Source organism: Callospermophilus lateralis, chromosome 15 (assembly GCF_048772815.1).
Source record: "Callospermophilus lateralis isolate mCalLat2 chromosome 15, mCalLat2.hap1, whole genome shotgun sequence".
In the NCBI taxonomy this organism is placed as follows: Eukaryota; Metazoa; Chordata; class Mammalia; order Rodentia; family Sciuridae; genus Callospermophilus; species Callospermophilus lateralis.
This window is the reverse complement of record NC_135319.1, coordinates 79,081,198-79,108,544: the sequence shown is the minus strand read 5'-3', so window position 1 is coordinate 79,108,544 and position 27,347 is coordinate 79,081,198. Positions and strand designations below refer to the sequence as shown.

Genomic DNA, 27,347 nt, shown 5'->3' with positions numbered 1-27,347 from the left:
GGATCTCTTCTTGGAGATGGAATTGTGGTAAGAGGGCATGTGCCTATTAAATCTTAATAGACGTGGCCAAGTTGCCTTCCAGGAAGGATTTTGGTCACCAACTGTGTGACAATGCCTTCTTCCTCACACTGTCTTTTTTTTTAGTCTTTGCCAATTTGATGGATCCACCCCCGCCAAAGCTGTTTTTCCCTGATTACTGATAAGGTTAAACAAATTATTTATTTTTTTGGATAATCTACATTTTTTTTCTGAAAATTCCCTTGTGTTCATATGCCATTAATTTATTTCATTATAGGGATTTTTTATATATTCTGAATAATTCTTTGCCTGAAATGTGTGTCAAAAATTTTTTTTTCTGTTATTTGCCTACTTACTTTATGTATAGAGATTTTTGGTTTTTTTGTGCATTAATTAGTCAGTATTTGTCTTTATTGTTTCTGGGTTTTTCCTTGCTTAGGAAAGCCTTCCTATCCCACGTTTATTGACAGAGCCTTCTATATATTCTTATACTGCTTTAATCTTGTTTCTGCTTTTAGTTTTATAGGCTCTTTGAAATTTGTTTTAGTGTAGTTATGATTTAGGAATCTAGATTTATCTTTCTGTAAGAGGAGAACCAATTGTCTTCATCATTTTATTATTATTATTTATTGATATTATTTTGGTGTGTAGGAGAGCAAACCCACATGCTAGGCAAGTGCCCTACCACTAAGCTATCATCATCATTTATTGAATAATCTATTCTTTTAGTGTATTTGAAATATCAAAATTAACAAACTAAATGCTCTTGTATGTATGAGTATAAAACTGGTCTTCTGTTCCATTGATTTTTTTCCCCCTAACACTGATATTTAAATACTTTAATTATTTTAGCTTTAGAAAATAATCTTATATCAGGAAAGGAAAATTCCCTCTCTTTAGTGCTCTCTTTTTTAAAAAAATGTCTTTTTATTTTTGTGCATTCTTTTTCTTCCATATGAACTTATGGGAAAAAGCCATATGACCTTATGGGAAAAAGCCATATGACAAGGAAACCTAGGGTTCCCCCCTTCCCCCACAAAGTTTCCAAAGGAAACTCCTCTGAGAATTTTTATTAGAAATGCATTGCATTAACAGGTTCATTTTAAATAAATCAACATCTTCATAATATTTAATTTTCCCACCCAGAAATATTACATGTTTCTATTTAGGCCTTTTATATCCATTAGTTAAGCTCTATAATTTATTCCTTATACAGATTTTTTTGGTGGGGATACCAAGGATCCAACTCAGGGAAACTGGACTACTGAGCCACATCCCCAGCCCTATTTTGTATTTTATTCAGAGATAGGGTCTCACTGAGTTGCTTAGCACCTCACTAAGTAGCTGAAACTGGCTTTGAACTCTCAATCCTCCTGCCTCAGCCTACTGAGCTGCTGGGATTACAGGCATGTGCCACCACACCCTGCATCTTTATACAGATCTTACATTGGAGGGCTTACTTGTTGCTATTACAAATGAAGACCTGTTTTCCCATTACATTTAATTTTTATTACTAATGGATAGGAAATAATTCTTTTATGATTTTTTAATCCAGTCACTTAACTGAACTCTTCTATTAGTGATAACTATATTTATTTATTTATTTTTCTTAACTTTTCACATTAGCTAAGACCCAAACAATGTAGAAATGGTATCGGTGAACTTTGTCTTGTTTCTATCTGTAATGAGTGTACTTCTAATGTCTCACTATTAAATATGATAAAGACACTTTATCTGCCCAAAGAAATTTCTTTCTATTCTTAGTTTACTGAAGGGTGTACTTTTTACTGCAAACTATACCAGATTCCTAGCAAGGACCCTTTATTCTTTTACCTACGTTGTCCCTGAGAATCCAGGGATTGTCCAAACCAACTTGGACCTCAGTACTGAGGTCCTAGCTGAGCCAGCCTGTTTAGAACTAAAGTCTTCTTCCTTGTTCCTTTCACTTACATTTAATACCAGATGTCCTTTTTTTAAGTATTTATTTTTTTAGTTGCGCCAAGTACCTTTATTTTATTTATTATTTTTTTTAATGTGGTGCTGAGGATTGAACCCAGGGCTTTGCACTTGCTAGGCAAGCGCTCTCCTGCTGAGCCCCAGCCCCAGCCCCTGCCCCAAACCAGATGTCTTCAGGGCAGGAGCTACTTCATTGCTTCTCTTACTTCTCACACCCCCTGCCGCAATTACCACCCACTACACCCTCATAACGGAATGAGATGGATTACCCTAGGTACACGTATGAAGACACAAATGGTGTGACTCTACTTTGCGTACTACCAGAGACCTGAAAAGGTGGGCTCCATTTGTGTACTATGAATCTAAATGCATTCTGCTATCATAAAAAATTAGAACAAATTAATTAATGAATGAATTTTTAAAAACACAAAATAAATAATTAAAAAAATGAAAAGCAAGTGGACAAGAACACCTTTTCTGGGATTTTCTGGCAGGCACCAGTGAAAAGATGTCATTTCTAGCTTTAATTTAAAGAACTTTCTTTCTGGTTTGGATCATCTTGAAGAGCTGACAACATCTCATGCTCTGGTTGCCAAGGGGCTTTTGTAGTTCCTGCGGGAGGGTGTGAGAATGAAATCTCAGCCTGACCTCTAATTTCCTGTTGGGGTTTCACGCAGGTTCAGAAGCAGTAAGTAGCCAAAACTTTCTCAGTGCTGTCTTTGCATGTGGTTTAGATGGGGGGAAAAAAATTCATAGTTGATTGATAAAAATGTTTTAATGATAAAATACATTTGATAATTTTTAGATGGTGAAGATTTTTTTGCTAAGCTTGAATGAAAGTATTGTGGTTTTGTCTAGCTTGCATTTAAAGCATGACTTTAATGTGACTTGGCACTTGTCTAGAGAATTGTCCCTGTGTCCAGTGACACTTTGCTTTGGGGTAGTCAACACTTACAGTGATGACATCTGTCGTATTTAAGTATGTGAAATGCCAGAGAATAATGCAGAGCTACCTCAGTAATGTGCTTCCTCAGAAAACTCTTAACATAAGACCTTGGCAAAAGATTACTGAAGGCAGCATAGGAGAGAATTTGGGCTCCTTCTGTGCAAAAAGCAGTGAATGATGTCTTTTACGATGGTGTTTCTTGCCTTGATGCGTGCTGGGTAGATTTTATCATTTCTCATGTTTAAGCCAGGAAAGCAAGAACACATTAAGTATAAAGATCACTTATTTTTTATTGCTTTCATATAAACTGACATTAGCTTCCAACATGAATTTCTGTGTTCCTGCTTTTGAGGTGGGGTTTTTGGGAGATGGCATCAACTCATCTCAGGCATATGGTGTGTAACTGGCAATGATCCAGGCAAGTCCAGGACAGGAGAGAATTGGAAGCCAAAACTCCTGGGGGCAAGGCAGCCCCACTGTGTCAGGTACAAGTAGCTGGCCAGCTACTAGTTCCAGCCAGGTCGAGGTCAGCCTTTTCACATGTAGGACTGTTGCTGTGGGGAGTTTGGTCAGTCAATTATTTTCCATGTCTCAGCATCTTCTCTTTTCTTCTAAATCCAAAAAAGAGCCTGGAGCCATGTCAAGGAGCCGTCTAAATGTCCCTGCCTTTTCTCTTGCAGGCAGGTGACAAACATTATCACCCCAGCTGTGCACGATGCAGCAGATGCAACCAGATGTTCACAGAAGGAGAAGAGATGTATCTTCAAGGTAAGGTGGACTCTTTCCCACTCAGGGAGAGAAAGCCTTCTGTGTTTGTTGAATTGTTTTTAGAGAGGGAGGCATTTTATTAGCTGAGAAGCTAACCAAATCCAACACAAATGCCGCCAGAAGTTACCTCATCGGTTAGCTTTAATCAGCCAAGCAGTTGCTCTCTGGCTGGGAGCCCCTGGGGCTGTTAACAAATGAGCTGAGTGTGTTGGTGCTTGGAAAGAATGAATAAGACTCCATGTTCCATAAGAGGGAAGAGTGGCAATCAGCAATTCCTCCCCCACCTCTCCTCAGGAATATGTTTGGGAAACAGAAGATCCAAGGAGAGACAGCTTTCTAGAAATTTCTGGAAGTGGCCCTTATTTGGTGGCTCCTTTTCCTTTTCTCCTTTCACTGTCCTGTGAGGATGGTCTGAAGTCTCCCAGCATGCTCTTCTCTGGCTTTCCAGAAGAAAAGCTCACGTTTGATGCATTCTCTCACAGACACATTTCATCCTGTTAAAACAGTACAGTTCTCCTATCAAAATAGAGAATGAACAAGCACACAGGCAAAGTCCCTACACAAGAAACGGAGACATTTCTGGTGACAAGGAAATACTCCTTTCCAGGGAGTCTTTAGATTTTTCTTAATTGAAAATGATTTTGAGGAATGTTCCCAGTGTGAAACCATGATCCATTTTTATTTTCTCCCAAATCCCAAAGCCTCTCAGAGAGGATTTAGGTGCAGATTCTCTACCAGCCAAACAGCAACATCTGCGCAAACATTTTACTATTTTTATCTTTAAAAAGAGTCATTAATTAGACAAGGTTCATCAGGAAAATTATCGAGAACTGTAAGAGCAGTTGCTTATTCAGTTCTGATAATTGCTGGGTCTCGGTTCCCCTGCCTCTTCTTCACTCCCCTTTACACATAACACCATGCGGCTGTTTAATGAATGGTTTGCTTTGCTCTCTCCATTTTCTTTCTGTGCAACTAAAAGTCTGTAGAAATGATTTTCGAGGGTTAAAAGACCGTCTTGGCTATTCCCTCGAAAATTGCTGGCAAGGCAAGAAATGGACAACCCAGTGTCATTTCAGCTTTAGAGTGATCACTCTGAAAAATTGCAGTGGAAAATACCACTGAATGCTGAAGGGCCTCATGGGAACGCAGGTGACAAGCACTGCATCTGTGTCTCACGGGGGCTTCATAGGACACGTGTTCCCAAGGACAGGCTGAACAGCTATAGTGGCAATAGGCAGGTGTCGCTTTGCATTTTTCTGCACAAAGCAGATCCATTCCCCACGTGGTCTCTGGGCCTGCTTTTAGATTTTGGTGTGTTACTTACTCCCAGGACAGACACAGGCGTACACGTCAACCTATGTCTGCTTGGGTGCAGTTCTGCACGTCCACAGCGGCTGTGGAAGCTGAACGTAGGAGGGTGGTTTCAAGTTGTGCACAAATATAGCACATTTACAAGATGGGCTACCTTTAGAATTCCAGGGATTGTTCTACATCTCTGGAATTGTGCTGTGGTACCCTTTGCCTGCCCTCTCGGCACATCCTTGAAGAATGAGCAGTTTCATCTTTCTCAGCATCTGAGAGTCACATTGCTGGTGTGTCTGACCTCTGGAGAACAATGCTGCCATTGTGTGCAGACCATGTTCCGGCCAGTGCCCCCCCTCAGCAGCACCTTCACAGCGAAGGTTCTCCCGGCCAGGGCCTGACCTCGGCTCTGTACATTAAGAGATTTCCTGTACTTTGTAGTTAGCCTTTGAGCCAGAGTTAGTGCTGAAGGGACCGGTATGTCTGTCTGGGGTTTGCTTGTTTGGTTTTCTTTCTTTTTTTATTTTTGGCTCTGGGAGAAGCAAAGTAGAGGTGATTTTTAAACAGAGTTTACAGTTTTTCTTCTGGTATGAAATATATTTCCTTGTCATTAATTGAATATTATTTTAGCTCAGTGGTATAAAGCAATTTAGGTCAGTTTAATATTGGTGACTTTCAAGTATACAGAGGTTATGCTTAAAGAAATCAAGAATGAAGCTATAAAATACAGAAAGATTGATGTTCCTGCTGAGACTGTTATGTGTGTCAATTTCTCACTACTTTCCACTTAGAAAAAGATTGACTTGGGTTTTTTAAGTGCTCAGACTCTTCTGCCCCTCCCGATATCTGAACAAACTCTTAGGTGGACCTGGAACTTGCATAGTGGTATAAATGGCCCATACTTACATAGATGACATATAGTACATATATGGTCTATACAGTCATATGCCAGGCCCTGGATTCTGGAGATAAGAGCTTTCTTTAAGAGGTAAGTGTTTTGCTTAATTCTGTGCTGTGCTTTCTACCCATGAAAGTGCTTCATAGTCTGAGAAACTATTGATCCAGGTACAAGAAATAACACCTAAATAGTTGCGTGACTAGTTTAAAAGCAAAACTTAAAAAAAAAGTTAATTAAGAGTTGCAGGATTGATAATGTAATTTTAACCTGGCTGTCAGTTATTTTAATTTCCTGCTTCAGGATAGGTGACTATAGAATTGGGTCAATGAGAATTTATTGAATTTTACTTCTGGATCTTCTATATACACACTATCTATAGCCAGAATATTCTGGATATGGACTACCTAGTTTGACTTTATTTCTCTGGCCAGATAGCTTGATTGTTTTGATGTTCTATCAACATGGCTTATATTTCTGAAATTAAATGCAGCATGTAGCAAGCACTCAGACATTACTTTTAAAGGATAATAATATGATTTAAAGAGAAAAACTAAATAGACCTGTCAAGAGCTAAAATATCTCTTGCATTAAACCATTCTTATGATCTAGAACTGTGACCTTTATGAGCAAGCTTGGGCCAGATGACGGAACCTCACCTAGGGTTTGGAGTTGTTTGACTTCAGTGTCATAAGCCACCTGGGCATGGGGCCCTAACACTCTCCTATGACAGGGAAAGAGGAATATGAGCCACTCTCAGAAGCTCAGTTCACTAGGACTGTGGCTTCTCTCCATTTCCTTTACTCTGAGCGGTGCTTCATGTCTTTCCAGGGTCCACCGTTTGGCATCCCGACTGTAAGCAATCTACCAAGACAGAGGAAAAACTGCGGGTAAGGAAACCATTAGAACCATAATGCCAGGTGCATTTGGAGGCCACAGGTTTCATAGTCACAAATTCTTGGGGCAAGGGTTGGGGTGAAATTACTTTTTACTGATGTTTTTTCTCACAGCAAACCAAGTTCAAAGGCCATTTGGCCAGCTCAGGGGGTTCTTTTCTGCCTTAAATTTATTGTTGTGATTTTTACTCCACATGCTTGTGTTGGATAAAGTAAGCCCTGCCTTTCTGGTCAGCTTAAGACATTCAAGCAAAAGTCAATGCAGATGGGGAAAAAATAATTCACCCGGTTCTAAAGCCAACATCTGGTGACCATCCTGCAAGATGGCTTTGTACTGAGCCCATGATGCCCTGCTTCCATCCATTGCTCTCAAATCCAAACTCACTGGAGCAACCTCCAGCTCCAAATTGATGACTTGTCAGATAAAATCTTAGGGGAAAACAATGATGAGCTCAGACATGCAGGTTAGTCAATATTCAGAACTCCTCCAGATGACAGTATTTTATGTTTCAGAAGCAAATACCATTGTCACGTTGTGATTGTAATCTGGATCCTGATCACACGTCCCTAGTTTCTCAACTGGTCTATGAAGGTTTTTGTTTTGTTTTGTTTTGTTGTTTGTTTTTCCCCCAGAGCAATAATCAGACTGAATCTCAGTCCCTCAGTTTAGTTAACTTGAGGGTACAATGGAAACACGGGAGTGTAACCTCACAGCATTTGCTATCTTAAGGAAAAGAAAGATCTGGATTTATTTTGGAGGCCAGACTCCAGTATGAGGAATGCTTTCTTATCTGCCCTGAGCAGGCCTATGTTACGTGACGTGTGTAATTCCAGCAGAGCCAAGGTTCACCCGTGGGACCTGGTCACCGATGTGTGACTTGTGAAGGGATGACTAGGCTTCTGAGAAATGGTTCTCAGATTTCAGATCCCTTTGCTTGCCACCTGAGTAATCTCAGCTCTTATTTTCTGGTGCCTTTTATTTATTCTCTTCATTGCAACAGACGTATGCATAGGAGCTTTCCCCCCTTTGCTTTTATTTCTCTCTCTCTCTTTTTCTTCCTCAGATGTCATCTATATATCAGATAGAGACACTTTGCCATTTGGATATTTTAGAAACTTGTCCCTTGCCTGTAACCCTGAACAAAAGTAGTTCTCTTAGAATTCACAGTTATTATGAGCAGATTTTAAGTAGAAGTTAAAAGAAAAATTTTCTTAGTATAATTGAATAAAGGTAAGAATAAGCAGGGGCTGGGGTTGTGGCTCAGTGCTTAGCACACCCAAGGCCCTGGGTTCAGTCCTCAGCACCACATAAAAATAAATAAATAAAATAAAGGTATTGTGTCCAACTACAAAAAAAAAAAAAAAAAATGTGAGCAGGGGAGGGATTTGCCCATGAATGCCCAGATGTTCTGTTCTGTTTCCTGACACACAACTTCAACTTGAGCACACAGGATCTCTCTTGAATGTTGTCACCAGACTGGCGAGGGACTTTAGAGGAACTATGCATGCTTGGGAAATGAATTATCTTCATAATAGAGGAGAACACCAAGGACAGTACTTACTGTCACTTTTGCCCCAAGAATGTACAATTCACAGCATAGCTGAGGCTGCTGTCCAGAAACCACCCAGGGAGCCAGCACATCTTCCATTCCCTACAGGGTTGCTTTTAGTTTTTTGAATAGTCATTTTTACTTAATCCCTGATGAAATCTTTGGCTGGGGGGCCAGGGACAAATTGAGGCGTGTTAATGAGACCAGACTGAATGGAATGTGCCTCTTTTTTTCTACAAAGATAACTTGAGTTTGGGACTGATGTTCCTAAAATGATAATAAATAAATAAATAAAGATTCACATCTCGATGAAACTCTCTGGAGACGCTTATGAAAACAACTAGTGAAATATTTCATTCTGGCCAAAAGGAGCTCTTGTTTTGTTCCCTCAGTGAGCTTTCCAGAGAATTCCAGCACTCTCCTCCTGAACCTGGCATCCACTATTTGGGAGGCCAGGTCAGCACTCTGGCTGACTGTCCTTGGGAAGCCCAGTAGTGAGGAGGAGGGCACCCTGGGGAAGGGGTCTAGGGGTGCCCAGAGTTGGGGCCCAGGGGTGTTGGTAGGGCTTAGAGGCGAGCAGAGTCTGAAGAGAAGATGGAATCCTGCACTCTCTTGAGGGTGTGTCCACACATCACAAATCCCCAGCCAAGGTTCCTAGGCCTTTCACCACATGTCACATCAGAGCAGTCTCCATAGCAAAATGAAAATGTTTTAAGGATCTTTCAGCAGCCCTCCCACGTAATCCACATTCTTGTCATTGAAGACCTCATGGGGCGTTTGTGAGAACAGAATCTGATGACCGCCTCTTGGTTGGCTTCATATACCGTAAGCACATGGAGCCAAACTAAATGGAAAGGGGGGTGGATGTAGATAAGTACATTGTAATTTCAAGACCAATTAATATGCTTTAAACTTGGGCCCCAAACTGACCCCCAAATGGCACATGTACATCAATGGAAGTGATGTCACTTGCTATTTGTATTAAATTGGTTTCCTCTCAGCTTTTTTATTTTCTAGGGTTTCAGAATAAGGGGATCTTATTGTTTATTCTTCCCTTTTCTCATGTTTCATGGCAGCCACCAAACATCCACCGCTCTTCCTCCGATTTCTTTTATCCCAAAAGTCTGATTCGCCGCACAGGACGGACTCCGTCTCTGCAGGTTGGCGCTGTGTCTGGGCAGAGCTGGGGGCTGCTGCCGTGGGCCTAGGCTTCTCTGTTGCTTTCTGTGGCTGCCTTCCTCACATAGCTTGTCCCCGCCTGCAGAAGTCAATGCTGCCCTCACCCGAGGGCGCCTCACGCTCTGACCTGGGCTGTTCTCTCTGGTGCTTTCCTTCAGAGCAGTGGCTAAAGTGTCGTCTCCATTAAAGCCGGTGCCCAGAAAGCTGCCGTTTGATCCTGCACACCCATGTTTGTTCAAGGAACAAATATTGGCCACACTCCCGGGTGCAGTGCCAGCCTGGATGCTGTACATCTAGCCTCGTAGGGGAAAAGAGACAAGTCATGATCAAATGGGGCAGAAACACATCACAAGACCTGGATCTCAAACGCCACATTCTCTGGGATGTCAGATGAGGCTAAGGTCTCCAGGGACACTTCCTGAGAGATGCAGTCTTATTCTGGATTGGAACAGGTAGAGATGAGGAGAAAGGAACAGGCCCAATGAGAACCCAAAAGCTTCGAGCAGGGAAAAGGCGTGCTGGGAGGGAGTGGACTGGATCAAGAATGGATTTGCGAAGGGAGAGTGGGCCCCCGTCTGTGGAGACTGGGGTATCCATCTAGATTCTCGTTTGCTCTCCTGGTAGTTCCTGTGGAGGTTGTTAATCTTACTCCCATTTTACAGATGCAGAGACTGAGACTGAGGCCTCTCACAGTTAAAGAACTTCTCCAAGTTTCCCCACTGAGAAGTAGAAAAGCTAGGATTAGATCTCAGGTTTCTGGGAGCCCATAGTCATTTTTTTTTTACTCTGCTGCAAGGGGACAGTGGGAGAGAGACCTAGGATGCCAGGAAGAGGAGACCCCTAAGTGCTCGCACGGGACCTCTTGGAGGACCGCTGCTGAGCATGAGGAAGAAGAGTGTGGCCTGCCTTGTGTGCCCTCCTGGAGCAGTGAGGGACTCTGTCTTCCACAGGAGCAGCAAGGCAGGAGACCATGTTGCTGCCCAGACTCACTTTCTCGAGGGTCCCTGAGAAGTCAGGCCTGTGAAATTGCAAGTGACTTTCCGCTTTCCCATGCTGGCCCGGGCAAAACCCATTCCACAGCCCTGGTGACAGTTTGGGACTCAGCCCAGTACTTCTGTCAGGGCTATGTCCTGTGCCTGCCAGAACTGCACTAAGGAAGAGTTTGAGCTTCTGTCTGATTTTATTACGATTCATGTTCATATGAAGTATAGAATTTTATAGTGGAAAGAAACCTCATGGAGCCAGGCCTCCTCCCCCTGAGTTCCTCCCCCTGCAGAATGACGCTGATGGAGCAGCGTGCCCAAGGCCGCACTGGCCAATGGCTGCAGAGACTGTAGACTCCGGTTCTCTGACTCCAGGCTTTGGGGGCCTTGCAGCGCCCGTGGTACCAGGTTCCGACTTGGACTTGTGCAGGACCTTCTTTCTACTTTAAGGCTCAGCCCCAATGGCAGAGTTCCCACACACAGCAAAATGAGAGGCTTCTGAACCCAAAGGAGAGGCTTAAAATGGACCCCACTGTGAGGAGCCCTGCTCAGACTTAATGCCTCTACTTGGAAGGAAGTTGCATTTTCAATAGTTCCCCTGCCCCCAATAGTATATTCTTAATTCAATTAGTGTCATATTTTCTTGGCCTAAGACTATGGCCAAGTGCTACATTTTCATGACTTGAAGAAAAATACCACGAAGTGTGATTTTTTTGTTTTGGTTTGCTCTAGACCCTTACATTTAAGAGAGAGAACGTGAATATCTGTTTCTAATAACTTCTCCCTTCCTATCCTGTTGTTCAAAGGGACCATCTGATTCCCATTAACCAGCCGTAAATATCATTGAAGTCAACTTAGCCCTATCACAGAACACTGTAAACAGCCTGGGACCTGGCAGGGCCTCCCTTCCCCTCTGCCAGCAGGGTGGCTCCCCAGGACCTTTAAGAAGCCTGAACACTCCAAGGGACACCTCTCTCAAGTCACGGTTGTTTCCAGCTTTCGAGTGCTTTGACCTACACAGCAGCTCATTTTCACCAAGTGACGAAGCCCCCTTAGCTATTAGATGAGCTTGTCCTTGTAGGGACAGCCAGTACTCTGTGCCCCAGAAATAAGTCCTGGTTTTGTCACAGAGGAAAGTTATATTTATAAGGAGAAGAGTTGTTTGATTATTTACATTCAGAAATCACTCCTTCCTTTCCTTCGAATTAGAGGTAAAAGAAAAAAGATGAAAGAACATATTCTGGTTTTACTTCTTTGGAGGAATTTTATGTGACTAGCAATGACTTTTGTCTATAGGTAAAACTCAGTTCTGAGCATTTCTAATTCATTGTAGGCAAAGTGCATGGTACTCCCAGGACCAAGCTATAATAACCCAGAATGGGTCACTTGCTTTTGTTTTAAAAAGGAGTTTCTTTGCTGTACTTTGAAGGCTAAAAGCATGAATTGACTAACTTACAAAATGGGCATGAGTTGTTTTTTTTTTTTATTTCTTGTGAAACTAACATTCACTTATTACAATGTACATTCTTGAAAATCTAGAACCAAAACAAATACTATGTATATATATATTTTTTAAAGCCATGATATAATTTTATGATGAGAAACCTTATGTACATCTAGGACAAGGAAATAATGTTGTGGACTCTCACTGTCACTACAATGTCACCACAGCACATCCTGCTTTCTTTGTCCATAGGCCTGGGGATCTCATCCCCTCTTGGGGTCATTGCAACACAGTCAGTCAGACGCAGAGGTGTTAAGATATGTGCTAGGAAGACATCCAGGCCTCTCAGCCATGGTAAAGGCTGGTGACATTTGTGCAGCTGTGTCCTAGCCCCCTCCGCCTCCTCTCCAAACACTCCAAAGGAGTTACTTTCACCCTGACTTACATTCAATGTGTGCAGATGTTAAAACTGTCCCTCCTTCTGCAGCAGTTGGCACCACCCTGTCTGAACACCAACCAAAGCCCAAGGAAGGTACCGTCAGCATCAACAGTATTAGGATCAGGTGCCAGTCATCTTATACCTATAGTTGTTCCATAGGCAATCCGAGATCATTCTGATCTGGCCGCCATTGCCTGTAGTCTCTGTGGCCTTCTTAGACTTCTTAGAGCCTGGCAGCGGACAGATGCAATTAGTGGTTGTTGCCTCTCTGCTCCTCCTGGACGGGAGGGTACAGGGGTATCAGAGAGCTTTTCAATACTGTCCTGGGGGCCTGTGGGCATCATGGCCCAACTTGGAAGGTACATGAAAAATGTCATTTCTCCACATCCTCAACAGGCAGAGCTCTGGTAAGTGCTTTGAATGGTCAGTATTTGAAGAGAGGTGTCAGCTGGGGGAAAACATCAGGAGCTCTCCTCCATTCATCTTCTGGTGACAGTGACGGTGCCTCCCAAATGGTCAGGCAGATGAACAAAGGCAAAGCTTGGGGTGGGGATGGGAGTGTGGGTCAACTGAGGTAGAGGGCTTTTAAAGGATTTCCTGAAGAAAGCAAAAAGGTGTGCTTTTCCAAGCATCTCACTATTGATTAAATGTCCCCCCAACACACCTTTTATTCCCCTTCCCTTTTAAATGACCTGCTAGTCTTCCAGTGAGGTCTTTCTTTGTTATTTTTTAAGAAAATTAAAAATCTTGTGAACAGTGAATATGGGAAGGTGTGCTGGGGAGATCAGTGGTGAGCACACAGACCCCGTCTTCGTGGGCTTGAGTGGGACAGCTCTGTGCTCTTAGAAGCCTGTTAGGGAAGGCTCCTTTCTTCTTCCTGTTGCCAATATAGGGATTCAATGGTTTGCCTCATTCATTGGCAAAATACTTTGAGAGATCACAGCCTTATAACAATCCTCTCTCCGTCCCCCGTGCCCTCTCTGTCCTACCAGCCCACATTTTGTGGGCGTTGATGTTGTTGCCAAAGATGGCATCAAAGAAATAACCAAGCTTCTCCAACTGTACTTTCAAGTTGGGTTTTTTCTACAAGAAAAAAAGTGCTTATAGGAAAGTTAGCAAATTCCATTTGCTTTTTCCTTTTAAACGAACATTTCACTAATTTTATTTAACTCAGTAGCTAATGAATAAACCAGTCAGATATAATAACCTGTTTAAATGGAGATTGGGCTTCAGGGACTTATATATTTTTAAATTAATTTTTTATAAGCACGTTATAGCTATACATAAGCGTGAGGTTCATTTTAACATATACTTATATGGAATAAATTTATTCCATTTCAGTCCCCAGTACCTCCTCCTTCCCTACCCCTCTTCCCTGGCCTCCCCCCATCTATTTATTGTTTTTATAAATTTGTATTTGATAGGAATACATAAAGGTGAAATTCACTGTGGTACACACACATGCACACAGCATGATTTGGTTAACCTCATTCTGCTGTCCCTCCCCTTTCCCATTCTCCTCAATTGCCCCCCCCTTCTTTATCGCCCCCCCTTCTTTATTCCTCTGATCTTCTACTTTCATGGTATTTCCCCCCATTCCTTTATTTTGTTTTAGCTTCTGCATATGAGAGAAAACATTTGGCCCTTGAATTTCTGAGTCTGGCTTATTTCACTTAGCATGAAGTAAACAGATGTTTCTCAAAGGAAGAAATACAAATGGCCAACAAATGTATGAAAAAATGGGGCTGGGGTTGTGGCCCAGAGGTAGAGCGCTTGCCTAGAATGTGTGGGGCACTGGGTTCGATCCTCAGCACTACATAAAAATAAAATAAAAATATTGTGTCCCCCTACAACTAAAAAATAAATATTTTAAAAAAATATATGAAAAAATGTTCAACTTCCCTAGCAATCAGGGAAATGCAAATCAAAACTACATTGAGATTTTACCTCACTCCAGTTAGAATGGCAGTCATCAAGAATGCAAATATTAATAAATGCTGGTGAGGATGTAGGGGGAAAGATATACTCAGACCTTGCTGGTGGAACTGCAGATTAGTAAAACCACTCTGGAAGGCAGACTGGAGATTCCTCAAAAGACTAGGAATGGAACCACCATGACACAGCTGTCCCACTCCTTGGTATTTATCCAAAATAACTAAAATCATCATACTATGGTGATACAGGCACATCAATGTTTATTTCAGCACAATGTTTATAGCAGCACAATTCACAATAGCCAAATCGATAGCCCAGGTGATCTTCAACAAATGAATGGATAAAGAAAATCTGGGATATATACACAATGGAGTTTTACCCAGTCATAAAGAAAAATGAAGTATTGGCATTTGCTGGTAAGTGGATGGAACTAGAGACCATCATGCTAAATGAAATAAGCTACATTCCACTTGCTTTTAGTAGCTTAGAGTTGGGAAACCTTGCTATTTCCTTTTCTCCTTAGAAATGAACATACCTTTGGGGATACTATTTGAAGTCCTCTTCATATTTATTATATGTTTGTAATATAGACACAAGAGGAATTTTGTTCATCATAAACTCCTGTAGAGAGTTCCAGAAACAAAGGCTGCTGACCCATTGAGTTAGTGAATTCAGTTCATAATTAGCAGGTCACTGTGGCTACTCTGAATATCTGAATGGGTTGAAATGGTAATTTAGGTTACGTAATTGCATGTAGGGATCAGACAAGGAAATGTGAATTATCTATAAAATTTGGTTGCAGCTCAATGAGGTGATGCTGGACTTAAATAAATGATAAGAAACAACTGGTGGAGTTTGGGAGGAAGACAGGGCATCAGGAAGTCTGTGCCTCAAGGTTGAGATGAGTCTCAGTGTATGGATTTGTCTGCTCTGTTAGAGGAGAGCTCTCTGCCTCTTGAAGATTTATTAGTCATAACAGCAAATCATGTGTCCATTGGGGGGAAAACATGGCTGGAAGAATAAAAGGGACTCAATAATAAATAAGATATTAATTTAAAATTCAACATATTCAGAATTTTAGGTATTTCCTATTGAATTCAAATTCTAAATATTTAAGATTAAACACTGCAAAGATAATTGTTCAATTTTTAAAAGTAATTTATTATCTTCTTAAAGGCAAGACCTTTAACCTCCAGCTGAGAGCAGATGCACTCCCAGAGCCATTAGGGACCCCGGCAGGAAGCAGGGGAGCCACTGTGCTGTTGAACCCTGGAGCACAGTTCAGGAGGCAGCAGATGCAGAGCCGTCCTGGCAGATAAGACAGGCCTGTGCAAGGTCACTGCCAGCCATCACGGGAGGGACATGAGTTACTGAAGTGAGACCAGGCAGGAAGTCAATCTGTGAGAGGGTGCAGAAGCGCTTCTCAGGGTTCCTAAGAATGGGAAGGTACTGTCAGTTCCTGTGACCAGACACTAGGAATTATGAACACATCTGTGTTCTGAGGGGAAGGAGGCCTAATGTGGTGGTATGGAGAACTATGGGCGGCCTTGTCAGTGTGGCTCACATCTGAAAAGGATATTCCATCCTGAGGAAGTAAATGCAGGCAGTGCCCTTTGGTATTTAAGACTAATTGGCCAAGAAATCAAGTCTAATGCTGATCACTTGCTTCACGCCTGGCTGGACCTTCAAGGTATTATCTCGTTTAAGACTATGAAGCAGCTGTCGCTGGTACTCCCTCCCCTGTTTGTTTTATAAATGAAGAAGTTGGGACTCAAGAAAGGTAAAAGGAAAAAAAAAAAGAAAGAAAAATTCCCATCATGTTGCACAACTAGCGGAACCTGGATTTGAGCTAATTATTTGGTTCCAGAACCAGATTTTAACTCCACCATATTACACTACACAGCAGAGTTGTGTTTTATCCCCTTACTTCAATACAGACAGGAAGACAAAGAAGGGCCATTGTAAGGAATAGGAAGTAAGAATGTAACTTGACCATGAACGGGAGGTCTAAGGAAGTAAATTCTATAAAAGAGTTTGATGGGTCAGGATGGAGCAAAAGTAAACAGTGGTGAGTGGGAAGTTCCATGCAAGGGTCATTTCTGAAGCTCTGAAACATCTTGAGTGTTTTCCAGACAACACTAAGTTGTCTAAAGATACGAGGGGCAGAGCAGTCACTCTAGGAGCCTTGGTAGGCTTGGTGGCCAGCTGAATTGACTTTGGAAACTGACTGTAGAAGTCTGGATGATTCCAGAATCGGAGAACTCAGGGGCAGGCCCACGCAGATTGGAGGTGATTCAGATCTGAAAACGTTTAGAGAATAAAACTAGAAAATGCCAATTGTTCATTATCCCTTAAAACCTTTAGCCCAACAATATTCGTAGTCCAAACAGGATGAATGCCTTGGAGAAAGCCTACATAACTCACAAGCTCTGCTAATCCGAGGAGGAAGGAGGGAGAAACGCGGCTTGAACAGGCGAGCTTGTCCTGAGCCCTGTCTCAGTGGAGTTCTTTGTCCCTGGAAGACAGCATAAGGGTCCTTCCCATCTGTGCTCAGGTTGGTCTTCAACTCTATTCCTGTCAGCGTGGACAGGACAAGAGCCCACCAGGCAGTTCAGAGCCGTCCCCAGGTGTGTTATCGCAGGAAATGGCAGTGATGTCCCTGGCCCACTCTTGGCAAAAACAGGGATGGGTTACGTACAAGACACCACCAAGCTCAGCATGTGACTTGGCTTATCAGTTAATGCCCAGGTGCTTGTTAAGGAACACAGGCCCTTGTCACAGCAACTCCAGTAAGTGAAGACCTGTCACCCCGGCAGCCCGCCTCTCCCACCCACCTCCACCCAGGGCACTCAGGCAGTGAGCCCACAGGGCAATGAGCATATTTTCAGTTAGTATTCCTTCTTTTCTGCTCCTGATGTCAACGTGTTGCTTAGTACCCTCACCCTCTTTGTTCCATAGCTGTGTTGGGAAATACATGAGTGCACTCACCTTATGATGTAGACAAAAATCAAGTGCAGGAGTTACCTGGGTTCAAATCCTAACTCAAACCCTTCCTACCTCTGCAGCTTGGATCACTCATACCTCTTTCTCATCTGTAAAATGGGGTGAAAACCTATCTCACTGAGCAGATTCAATGCAGTTAAGCTGGTACAGGCTGAGCACAGGCCTGCCACATAGGAATTGGGCAATAAACACTGGCAGCTATTGATATTCCTGTGTTGCTGCTTAAATAAGAGGTTTTAATTTGATACCAACTTTAGAAAATATTAAGTCGTGGCTACTTGAACCTGAAGGACTACCTGTATTTAATTATCCCACAGAGATGGATGTCACTTCAACTTTCATTAAAAAGAGTTTTTAAAAATAATTTTTAAAGGAGGGTTATATTTGGATAATGCCACTTCTGTAGTTTGATTGAGAAATGGATCTAGAAACTGGACATTCTTTTAGTGTAACGCAGATCCTTTCTTTTCCAACATGCTCTGATGTAGAATTTTCTCATATTGAAATTCACCTGTGATTGGGAAATAGTAGCTTCAATCACAGTTGGAGGAGAGCACTTGTATGTGGCAGGTCGTGGAAGCGCTGAGTGATGCATGCCTCCATCTGGGCATAGTGACACTTCTCCCACCACTGCCCAGTCAGATATCTCTGGGCACAGCCCTCCTGTGAGTGTGGCTTTGAGAATGAGTCCAACCATGCCTGCCTTGAGTGGCCAGCTATGTCTGCACTCCTTTTTTCAGGTGTGAATTGGAGACACAGCACCTGTGCTGTTAGGAGTTCTTTGGGTTCAGTTATACCTATATTCAAGGTGTCACTTATTGGTAGGAATAGTGCCAAAGGGAAATGTCCTATTCTATTGTAGACCTTAACGTCACCCACTCCAGGAAATAACTGCACAGACATGAGGAAGTCTCTCAAGACCAGGACCTTGATTTTCTGTGTAAAACCTTCCAAAATATGCCAAGCAGAGCTGGGAGGCTGTCCACCCTAGTTTATTCATTTCCCGTGGGTCCCGCCTGCATAACCAACACTCTCAGGGTTCTCAAGTACCTATGATGAGGTCCTGTTTCTTCCACCTTCTTCAAGCTCAGGATGTTCTCTGTGTTAGGCTCAAATCATGGAAGAGACATGAATTGGTGCCTGCAAATAAATTCGAGCTCATTCTCTCCACAAATGTTTATGCCTTCTGTGTACCTGTGCAAAGCATTGGATGTATGCAGTGGTGACAACTGTGTGAAGGTGGAGAGCATGACCAAAGTCAAGGGGGAGGTAGACCTGATGCAGCAAAACCAATAAATGTATCAATTGGAATTTTTATTCACAAAGGAAAAAGTAAGAATGGCACTGGGAGAACTCTGGCCTGGAGAACAGGGAGGCCTCCCTGAGCAGGTGATATTTAAGACTTTAGGCTTGAAGGAGGAAAAAGAGTCAACTCAGTCAGATTGTGGGTAAGAGCATTGCAGGCTGAGGGAGCATTGGGGATAAGAACCCCCAGGCAGGGAGGTGCTCCTGCTTCTGTGAATGATGACAGGTGATGAGTGACAAGGTAGGAGAAGGCAGGAGTGATCGCAAGGCCCTGGGAGTTGTGGTTTTATTGAGTTGATGCTGAAGCCAAAAGCAGGATATTGGAAGTTCAAATTATGTTCTTTAAAAGAAATAAAATAAATCTCTTTTGAAAGATCCACTGGGTGCCAAGTGCATTTGAAGAAGTCAAGGGCAAGGGCTGGAAGCCCACAGTGGGGGGCATTGCAATAGTCCAGAGGAGCCGAGGTGGTGACAGGGGTGGGATTGTGGCCATGCAGAGGGGGAGCAATGTGCTGCATAAGAAAGCCAGAGGTTTATGTGGGGAGAAAGAAGAGGAAGACACTGAGAAAGGCCCCCAATGCACTTTCAGTGCCAGGCCTCAAAACTAGTCTACATGTCCCTTTCCTTCAAGGCTGTATTTTCCCTTATCTGCAAAGAAAAGATACCACATCTCTCCTCCTTTAACTAGTTTTAGTAAAGCTTAGGACCCCAGGCCTTCTTGATTCTGACGCCATGGCCTGAAATCTCACAAGTCACCATTTATTTTACAGCCAACCAGGACCTCTTCAGAAAGTATTTATTCCAGACCAGGATCCAGCATCCCTGGCTCACCAGGTCACACTATCTATGTAAGTGTCTGCTTCCAGAAGAGTCATTTGTGGGGCAGCTAAGTTTGGGGATTGAAATAGCAGAATGGACAATCCAAAACAGAAGCTAATGCAAAATGATTCATCTCGTTAAGAGATCCAGTGTTCATCTTGGTACATCAGCCCTCCAGGTCTTATTTTCCTTCAGGTGATTCAATTTGTATGTGGTCATCAGATCACAAGATGATTGCAAAATGCAGGACTTATAAAATTTTTTTTCAGTACGGAGGATCAAACCCCAGATCTTGCAAATTATAATGAGCGTCTCCTCCAGTCCTGGACTTCTAAAATTGTCACACCTAACTTACATACAGATATATAGGGATTAATTATATATTTTTATAACACTGTTGCTGAGTATTCTTAAATTCTGACATCAAAGATATTTAAATATTTAGTTGATTAAATAGGCAGTTCTTGGTTTTAGCCATCTGGGAACCGATTTCTTGACCATCTGTTTGAGATTTCTTTCCTTTCCTGTAGTAAATTAGAAAATTATTCTTCAGGTTTACACATTTTTATATTTAACAAATTCTGCGCATAATTTTTCTTAAGCTTTAGATGATTTAAGGGGGAAAAAACCTGATTAACTGATGGTATAAATTGGTAATTCACTGGAAAGCATGGCTGTGCTAAGCAAGGGGTTTTGGTTTGTTTTAAGGTCTTCACATTTTAAACAAGACATAAAATTTACTGGCAATAGTTTCTCAAGAAACGAGACTGCAGAGTAACAATTCTCTCCGTTTAACTTTAATAGGCAAAAGTAGACAACGAAATCCTGGATTACAAGGATTTAGCCGCCATACCCAAGGTCAAGGCAATTTATGACATTGAACGTCCTGATCTCATTACCTATGAGCCTTTCTACACCTCGGGCTATGATGACAAGCAGGAGAGACAGAGCCTTGGAGAGGTAATAAATTCCTGGTGGTTGCAGGATGTACCACAGTTCACTTTCTTTGTAGCCACACGTGCAACAACTGATGTTTGGAGTCAAAATAAATCAGTCTTTTCGACTGTCTTCTGTTTGTGGGTTTCCACACCAGGTGCTTTAAGGTATTCAAAACCTGTCACGTGATCTCTGTCCCAAGGGAGGTTACAGAGGTGGGAGAACCAGTGAACTGCACATAAAACAGCAGAGTCAGGCTGGGACAGTAAGCTGTAGAGTTGTCAGGGAAGACTAGGGGAGGGAGGGTCTTCTGAGGGTCTAGACCTTCAAATGAGCCTGAAGTATATTCATGGGGACCGTGATGAGAGAGAGCATACCTCCGAAATTTTGGTAGCTCCAGTTTTCAGCATCTTCACATAATCAGAATGTACAAGAAAAGAAAAAAGTAGAGATTGGGGTAATAGCAAAGCACAGGGGGATGAGGCGAGATCTGGAATCAAGTTACCTGGGCTCCACCCAGGGATCACCACACACTGGTGGTCTGACTTTGCCATGCGACAACCATTCCAATTCTACTTCCCTCATCTGGAAAAGAGGCTACCTCACAGGGGGCTAGAAAGGATTGCATAAACTAATCGATGTAGAGCAGTTAACAGAGGGACAGACTGTAAATGTTCGGCAAATGGCAGCTGCTGCCATTATTACCTGTCCTCCTGGGCTTAGTGGTGCTTGGCCAACAGACACACCCCACTGCCGGACCACAGTTTCGCATCCCTTGGGCTCCTCCCTCTGGTCTTTTTCTCCTGGCCTCTTCAACTCATTCTGTTTTTCCCTATTTATTTATGTATTTATTGATGCTGGGGACTAACCCCAGGGCCTTGAGCATGCTAAACACATGCTGCACCTCAGAGCTACTGCCCCAGCACCCCTTCCCACTTTAGTTTTTAAATTGGAATCATCTGTAGACTAGTTGAGTCCATTGAGGGAGATGTTATTCCAAGTAGTTGCCTCAAGTCAGCCATTCAGCCAAAGTTAAACGAGAGTGGACAATCACGCAGTGTTTTCAGGCTTAACTGAGATAAAGGAAAAGCATATTAGTATAGTGAATCTGTTTAATTTGTCGTCAGCTATACACAGATAATATTTATTGTTTTATAATTATATTTACATTGATTTATATTTATATAACATTCCTCCTATTTGTTTATTTTCTAATTGGGGTTTTATTCCAGATCTTAACTCTTCATTGCCCTGGTCCATTAAACCAGAGGTGACATCCATTTTCATGTAGTGCCACCTAGTGGTTTCTTTGTTGCATTGCATCTGTGGCAGCTCTCAAATGCAGTTTGATTGGCCTGGGCTGTTGAGTTGCCATTGGGCAACAACGAGTGTTGCAAGGTGACCTAGGTAATCAAGGGTAAGGAGAGGTTCCCGAACAAATTACATAGGGGCTGGTCTAAGAGCAAGTGAATGAGAATTTATTAATGTTCAAGTCATACAACCAAGGAAGAGCTGAGTTTTTTTTTATGGTGGTCTGTGTTTCCAAGTGAATCCATTTTGGGCAGTAAAACATCAGGCTCTTAAGGATTAAGGCTTTGAAGTGAAATTTTCAATATTTAAAATCAGACTGTTGCTGGACACGGTGATACACATCTACAATCCCAGCAATTCAGGAGGCTGAGGCAGGAGGATTGCAAGTTTGAGCCAGCCTGAGCAACTTGGCAAAATCTTGTCTCAAAAAAAAGTCTGAGAGGTGTGTAGCTCAGTGGTAGAGTACCCCTGGATTTAAGATTTAATCCCCAGTGCCCACAAAAACAAACAAACAAACAAACAAAAAACACTGACTCTGGTATTTACTAACCCTATATTTATGAACCATATGACTGAGAAAATTTCATACTTCAGTCTCCTTCCCTGTAAGCTCAAGGTAGAAAACAATAATTGCTACCTACCTCCAAAGTCTTTATATAAGGATTTATAAGGATTAGGTAAGGTATTTAGATTAGAACAGTAATTCATACATAAGTGCTCAACAGAAATTCTAGCTGCTCTCAGATTCAATGCCATTACCATCATAACCTGGAATGCTGACCTAAGGGTTTCTCTATGGATGGAGGATGTCTCCTGGAATATGCAGGGAGTCAACTTTACAAGTTATTCTATTATTTATTTCATTCATTATTAGTACTTCCTTTGTAGAATCCTTATATAGACATTTTAGAAACACAGGAGTAACTTTGAGTTCTGTGTAGCCCTCCACCTGGGGGAGTAGATCCAGAATGGCATCATCAGAGCAGGAGCAGAGCTAGCTTCTCCTCAGGGGGCCATCCTTGACCAGCAAAGATGCCCTAGAGACAGGCCATAGCTGCAGACATTACCATGGGGCCTGAGGAAGCTTGCAGTGCAAGAGAGTCTGCCATGTTATTGTTAATGTGGGGAAAAGATCAAATTCTAAAACTAAGAAATCCACCGCTGACGTTGTTCTTTAGAATGCTCATTTTGCATTTCATTTCTAGTTGAAAACTTTTTACATTTTAATTACAAACATTTTATTTATTCAGAAAATATTCATTGAGCACCAAATATGTGGCAAGAGGTACTTTCATCACTGGGAATAGATTGTTATAAACAGAGTCCTTGCCCTCATTGAGCTTGGGAGACGGGAAGCAAACAGATACACAGGAGAATTCTACAGGGAGGTAGTATCATGAAGAAAAATGAAGGAAAGTAACAAGAAAGAATGCTGGGGGAGAAGTTGCTGTTTTACACAGGAGGGTCACAGCAGGTGCTGTGTGAAGGTGACTTTGAACTGAGACTTCATAGAATAGAAAATGGGGGTGAGCCCTGCAGGTGGCTACATGAAAAGTCCTGGTAGTGGAGGAAAGAGCAAGTCCAAAGGCCCTGAGGTGAGACAGGACTTGGCCTGTTGGTGGCCTTAAAGAAGCCTGTGTACCTGGACGATTGGAAGCCAGAAGCTGCGTGGTGGTGAAATTGGCCAGGCAGCCAGGACAGGATACCACATGCCTGGTCATCACACTCCTACCAAAATATTTTTCAGTGATTGCCAAAGTTATAGTTTAGTTAAAAACATGTTTACAAAATTCCATGTTTCTGTAGATGTTATAACTCAGTACAGTGGAAATCTGGGCGTAGTTTGAATATATAGGGGGAAATAATTCCATTTTGTCTAGTTTGATCACTTAAGACATCAATATGTTTATTAAGTTAACAATACTATTAACAATATATTTGTTAAAACCATGATTCTTGGGCAAAAAAAATGTGCACCAGAATCTCTCCCAAGAACTTTGTCAGAGTTTACCATGGGCCCCAGTAAATATTAAATCTGAAGACAGGGATGGGTAACAGATGTTGGCACGTGTATTTGGGATAATGTTCCCAACTAATCTGATAAACAAATCTAATTAAAACTGGTAAAAAAAATTTACAACATTGTGACTTTGACTTCTCTTTTATTGTCCTAGTCTCCAAGGACTTTGTCTCCTACTCCATCAGCAGAAGTAAGTACCATTTTGACCATTTTAATGAGTGAAATTTGCAAGTGGTTTGGCTCTTGCCTAGACTGGAATTTTTTGAAAAAGGACACAACACATAAAGAAATAAAAACCGAGATTACAGTGGCATAGGGATTACATACCTGTAAGGTAGGACCTTAAAAGAGCAATATATTTCTTTCTAAATGTAATCTGTGGAGTAAAAGGGGCCTCGTGTTAATCTGAATTTGTACCTCCAACTGCTAAGCGAATGTCTGGAGGGATTGAGGCCACCATCCAGGGTGGGGCTCTCTGTGTCATCTACACTTAAGTTATCTGAACCCTAATGCACTGGGTCACCTGATGAGGCCAACAGTGGTCACAGTGTCATCCATAAGCAGAACCACTTCTTCCCGGGAAGTCGCTTCTTCTGGTGTGAACTCAGTGTTCTGGTCTTAGCATCAAGCAGCTTTCTGGATACTCTTTCTAAAATCCATCATAGAAAATCTCTATAATTCAAGATCGTGAAAAGTCCATAATATTTCTATGGTTTGTGGGTAAATACTGTGGGCAACTGATTTCTAGTACTGATCTAACAATTATAACTGAATTTATGAAGAACCAGCTTCAATTATGGACTAGTTGTAAGACTGAAGCACATCTTTTGGGGGCTTTTTGTGTTGTCATTGTGTTATTTTATATATATATTGTATATTTTATATGGTCAAGTAAATCAAACCAAAGTTTCCTTGACATTTGCTCTCCAATCTCACAAAGCTACCACTGAGATTTTAATTCAGTCATTCATGTGTTCTTTTAAGCTTTTTTTTTTTTTTTTTTTAAAGAATGTGCTAGTAGAAGCTTCACAGGACAATGAACTCCTGAAACATAAAATACTTTTTGTATTCTTCCAACTTTTTTGGACAGTTTTATATTGCATTTGTACAAGTCTAATTTATTGTACCTATCACCCAATATGTCCTTTTGTGGGTTTGGACATGGGCGACATTTTATTCTATCAAAGTGATATGTCATCGTTTCTGAATTATTCTCCAATTGTTGAGTATATAATACCAATCCTTGCCTTTATGGATGGTGGTATTATAAAAATCTTTGAATTATTACTTTTAAAGATCATTTTAAATTCTTTCCCTGGAATATACTTCCCAAGGTGAGGAGTAGAATTACTGGCCTTAAGGCAATCACCAAGTTCTCCGGGTGTGTCAACTTAAAATGTCACCAGATATAGTGTTACAGCATGGGTCAGTGGTCAGAATACAGGACAAGGTTAGCATATGGATGCCCATTGGATGGGAACCCCTACCTGTGCCAGCTATGCACTTGTGTGTCTGACTGCTTGGAACCTTGTTTTTACATTAGTGGGGAAGGAAGGCAAAGCCATGCTCTTCCTTACCATTAGGAAGATCTGACATAGGTGGACACGCTTTGTAAAACTGAAAAGCACAATATAAACATGGTCATAGAGTTTATGATTTTACATCTTAATTTTTAATAATTACAAGAACTGCAGGTTTGAACAAAATGCATTAGACACAAAATGCTCAGGTGCTTGCATATTTATGGAATGTGACCCTAAGAAGTAAACACCAACAAGTAGCCAAGATAACTCCCTAGAGATGTTGGCTATGGACCAGGTTTTGTTGGAAATGTGCATAGGTAGCATCAAAGTTTTTTGTCCTCACTCTTTCCCATGCTTTGTTTCTAGGGCTACCAGGACATTCGGGATCGGGTGATCCATCGATCCACCAGCCAGGGCTCCATCAACTCCCCTGTATACAGCCGCCACAGTTACACTCCAACCACTTCGCGCTCTCCCCAGCATTTCCACAGACCTGGTAAGGGCCACAGTTCCCAGTATCCACTCTACATGATAAGCTGTTATCTCTGTGTGAAATCCCTGCCATGCATAGCATATTGAAAAATCTGACTGCTAAGTATTTTTGATCCTCTCCCATAACAAAAAGAAAACTAATATCCAACTATATTTTGTGTTATGTCTTTTCTTGGAACTTCAATCATTTTAGGGCTATATTCACTGTAATTTATTAAATTATATTTTGACAGTAAAATATTGGAAGCAAAGGAGATTTTTTTTTCAGGTGTGATAAGATTTTTCTCACTTTGAGACTTATAATGAAGATCTCAGTAAGGAAGTACTTTGATATGCTTTTTAGGCATCATCTAAATCCAGTACTAGCCATCTATTGACAAGGGTTTAGAATACCCTCATCTAGGCACCTAGCTTTTCTAAGCATGTGTGGCTATGTACCTTCTATAAAGAGGACTCAGGCTTGTACTAGTAACTTTTGAGATGCCTCCCAACCCTAAGATTTTGAATCAAACTTGGAATATACAGAAATCTCAGGGATATACCACAGTAGAAAATGTCATGTAGTAGCAGACTTCAGTTGCCCTTTTTCTGCAGAGAATTTAGTTCCTATAGCTCTTAGTGATCTGATGTGTGTAGCAGAATGGCGATCCCAGGAGAGATCCAGGAAGCCCCAAGTCACAGGGAAGATGTTGGCTTCCAAACAAACCTGGGGGTGATGTTGTACATTTATGAAGACTTCACAAACCCATTCAAATTCTAACTTTTTAAATAACACAAGGAATAAAACCAAAGGACATTTGCAGAATGTAATAAGATTGAAACTACTGGATATTTCAGTAATGTATCCATTTCTTTAGGTTTATCTGTATTTACTTACTGAATTATGTTAAATGAATTAAGTTAAATGAAAGTTTTCAGGAAACGTCTCCTCTTTTAATGTGCAACTACATTCATTTTATTCATGTCTTGGACAAGGGACTCCATTTAAGTCTTTGCTCTCTGGGCAGTGTGAAATCCTTCATGCTGTAACCTGCAGATGTACATATACCAAGACCCTTGAGAGCCCAGCTGTGGCACTTTTGGAATGGTGTGGGGGCTGCAGGGTAATCTTCTTCCACACACCCCTGAGCAACGAGGAAGTGGTCAGTCAGCAACACTTGCCCCCCCAACAAGCTCCTGTCCTGACTGAGCACTGGAAAGTCTTCATCTCTTCCAATCATGGTTCTGATGCCAGGACCACCCTTTGGAATGTTCTTCTTCCCTCCTTCACAATATGCTACAAATATGCAAATTCCAAGTGTTAAGCTGGTATTTTTGGAGTCCTAACCATTTAAAATGAAACTCATAGGGTATTTGTGATCTGAGTACAACACCCCAGTGTATCCACCCCACAAATTCTGGGTGCTGGATGATGTCTTAAATCGCCCAGGTCCAGGTCTAGTTGCCCTGGTCCATTCTTTCTCTGAGATGCTGCTTCCCGTCCCCAGTGATGCCAGCTCTCAAGAGCCAACCCCACTCTGCCCCCTGGGGAACACAAATGGACTTTCCTTCTGTGTAGGTGAAATAAGGTGTAAAACTGCAAAGTGGGATGGGTTTGCAGCTTGAAAAAAATAACACAACCCCTACA

General features: G+C 41.9%; 1 protein-coding gene across 4 annotated transcripts in view; it reads left to right on the top strand.

The window, feature by feature from the left end:
• Ablim1 (actin binding LIM protein 1) overlaps positions 1–27,347 on the top strand; it is a 137,056-nt gene that overhangs the window by 82,569 nt on the left and 27,140 nt on the right. For 3 of the 4 annotated variants that reach the window (XM_076834289.1, XM_076834287.1, XM_076834285.1), the window contains exons 6-11: positions 3,601–3,688; positions 6,717–6,775; positions 19,390–19,467; positions 20,243–20,398; positions 23,860–23,895; positions 25,595–25,724. In XM_076834289.1, coding sequence (XP_076690404.1) covers positions 3,601–3,688; positions 6,717–6,775; positions 19,390–19,467; positions 20,243–20,398; positions 23,860–23,895; positions 25,595–25,724 — 547 coding nt within the window. Of the gene's footprint in view, positions 1–3,600; positions 3,689–6,716; positions 6,776–9,407; positions 9,492–19,389; positions 19,468–20,242; positions 20,399–23,859; positions 23,896–25,594; positions 25,725–27,347 lie in introns of all 4 variants that reach the window. The other variant, XM_076834286.1, reaches the window with a different exon arrangement.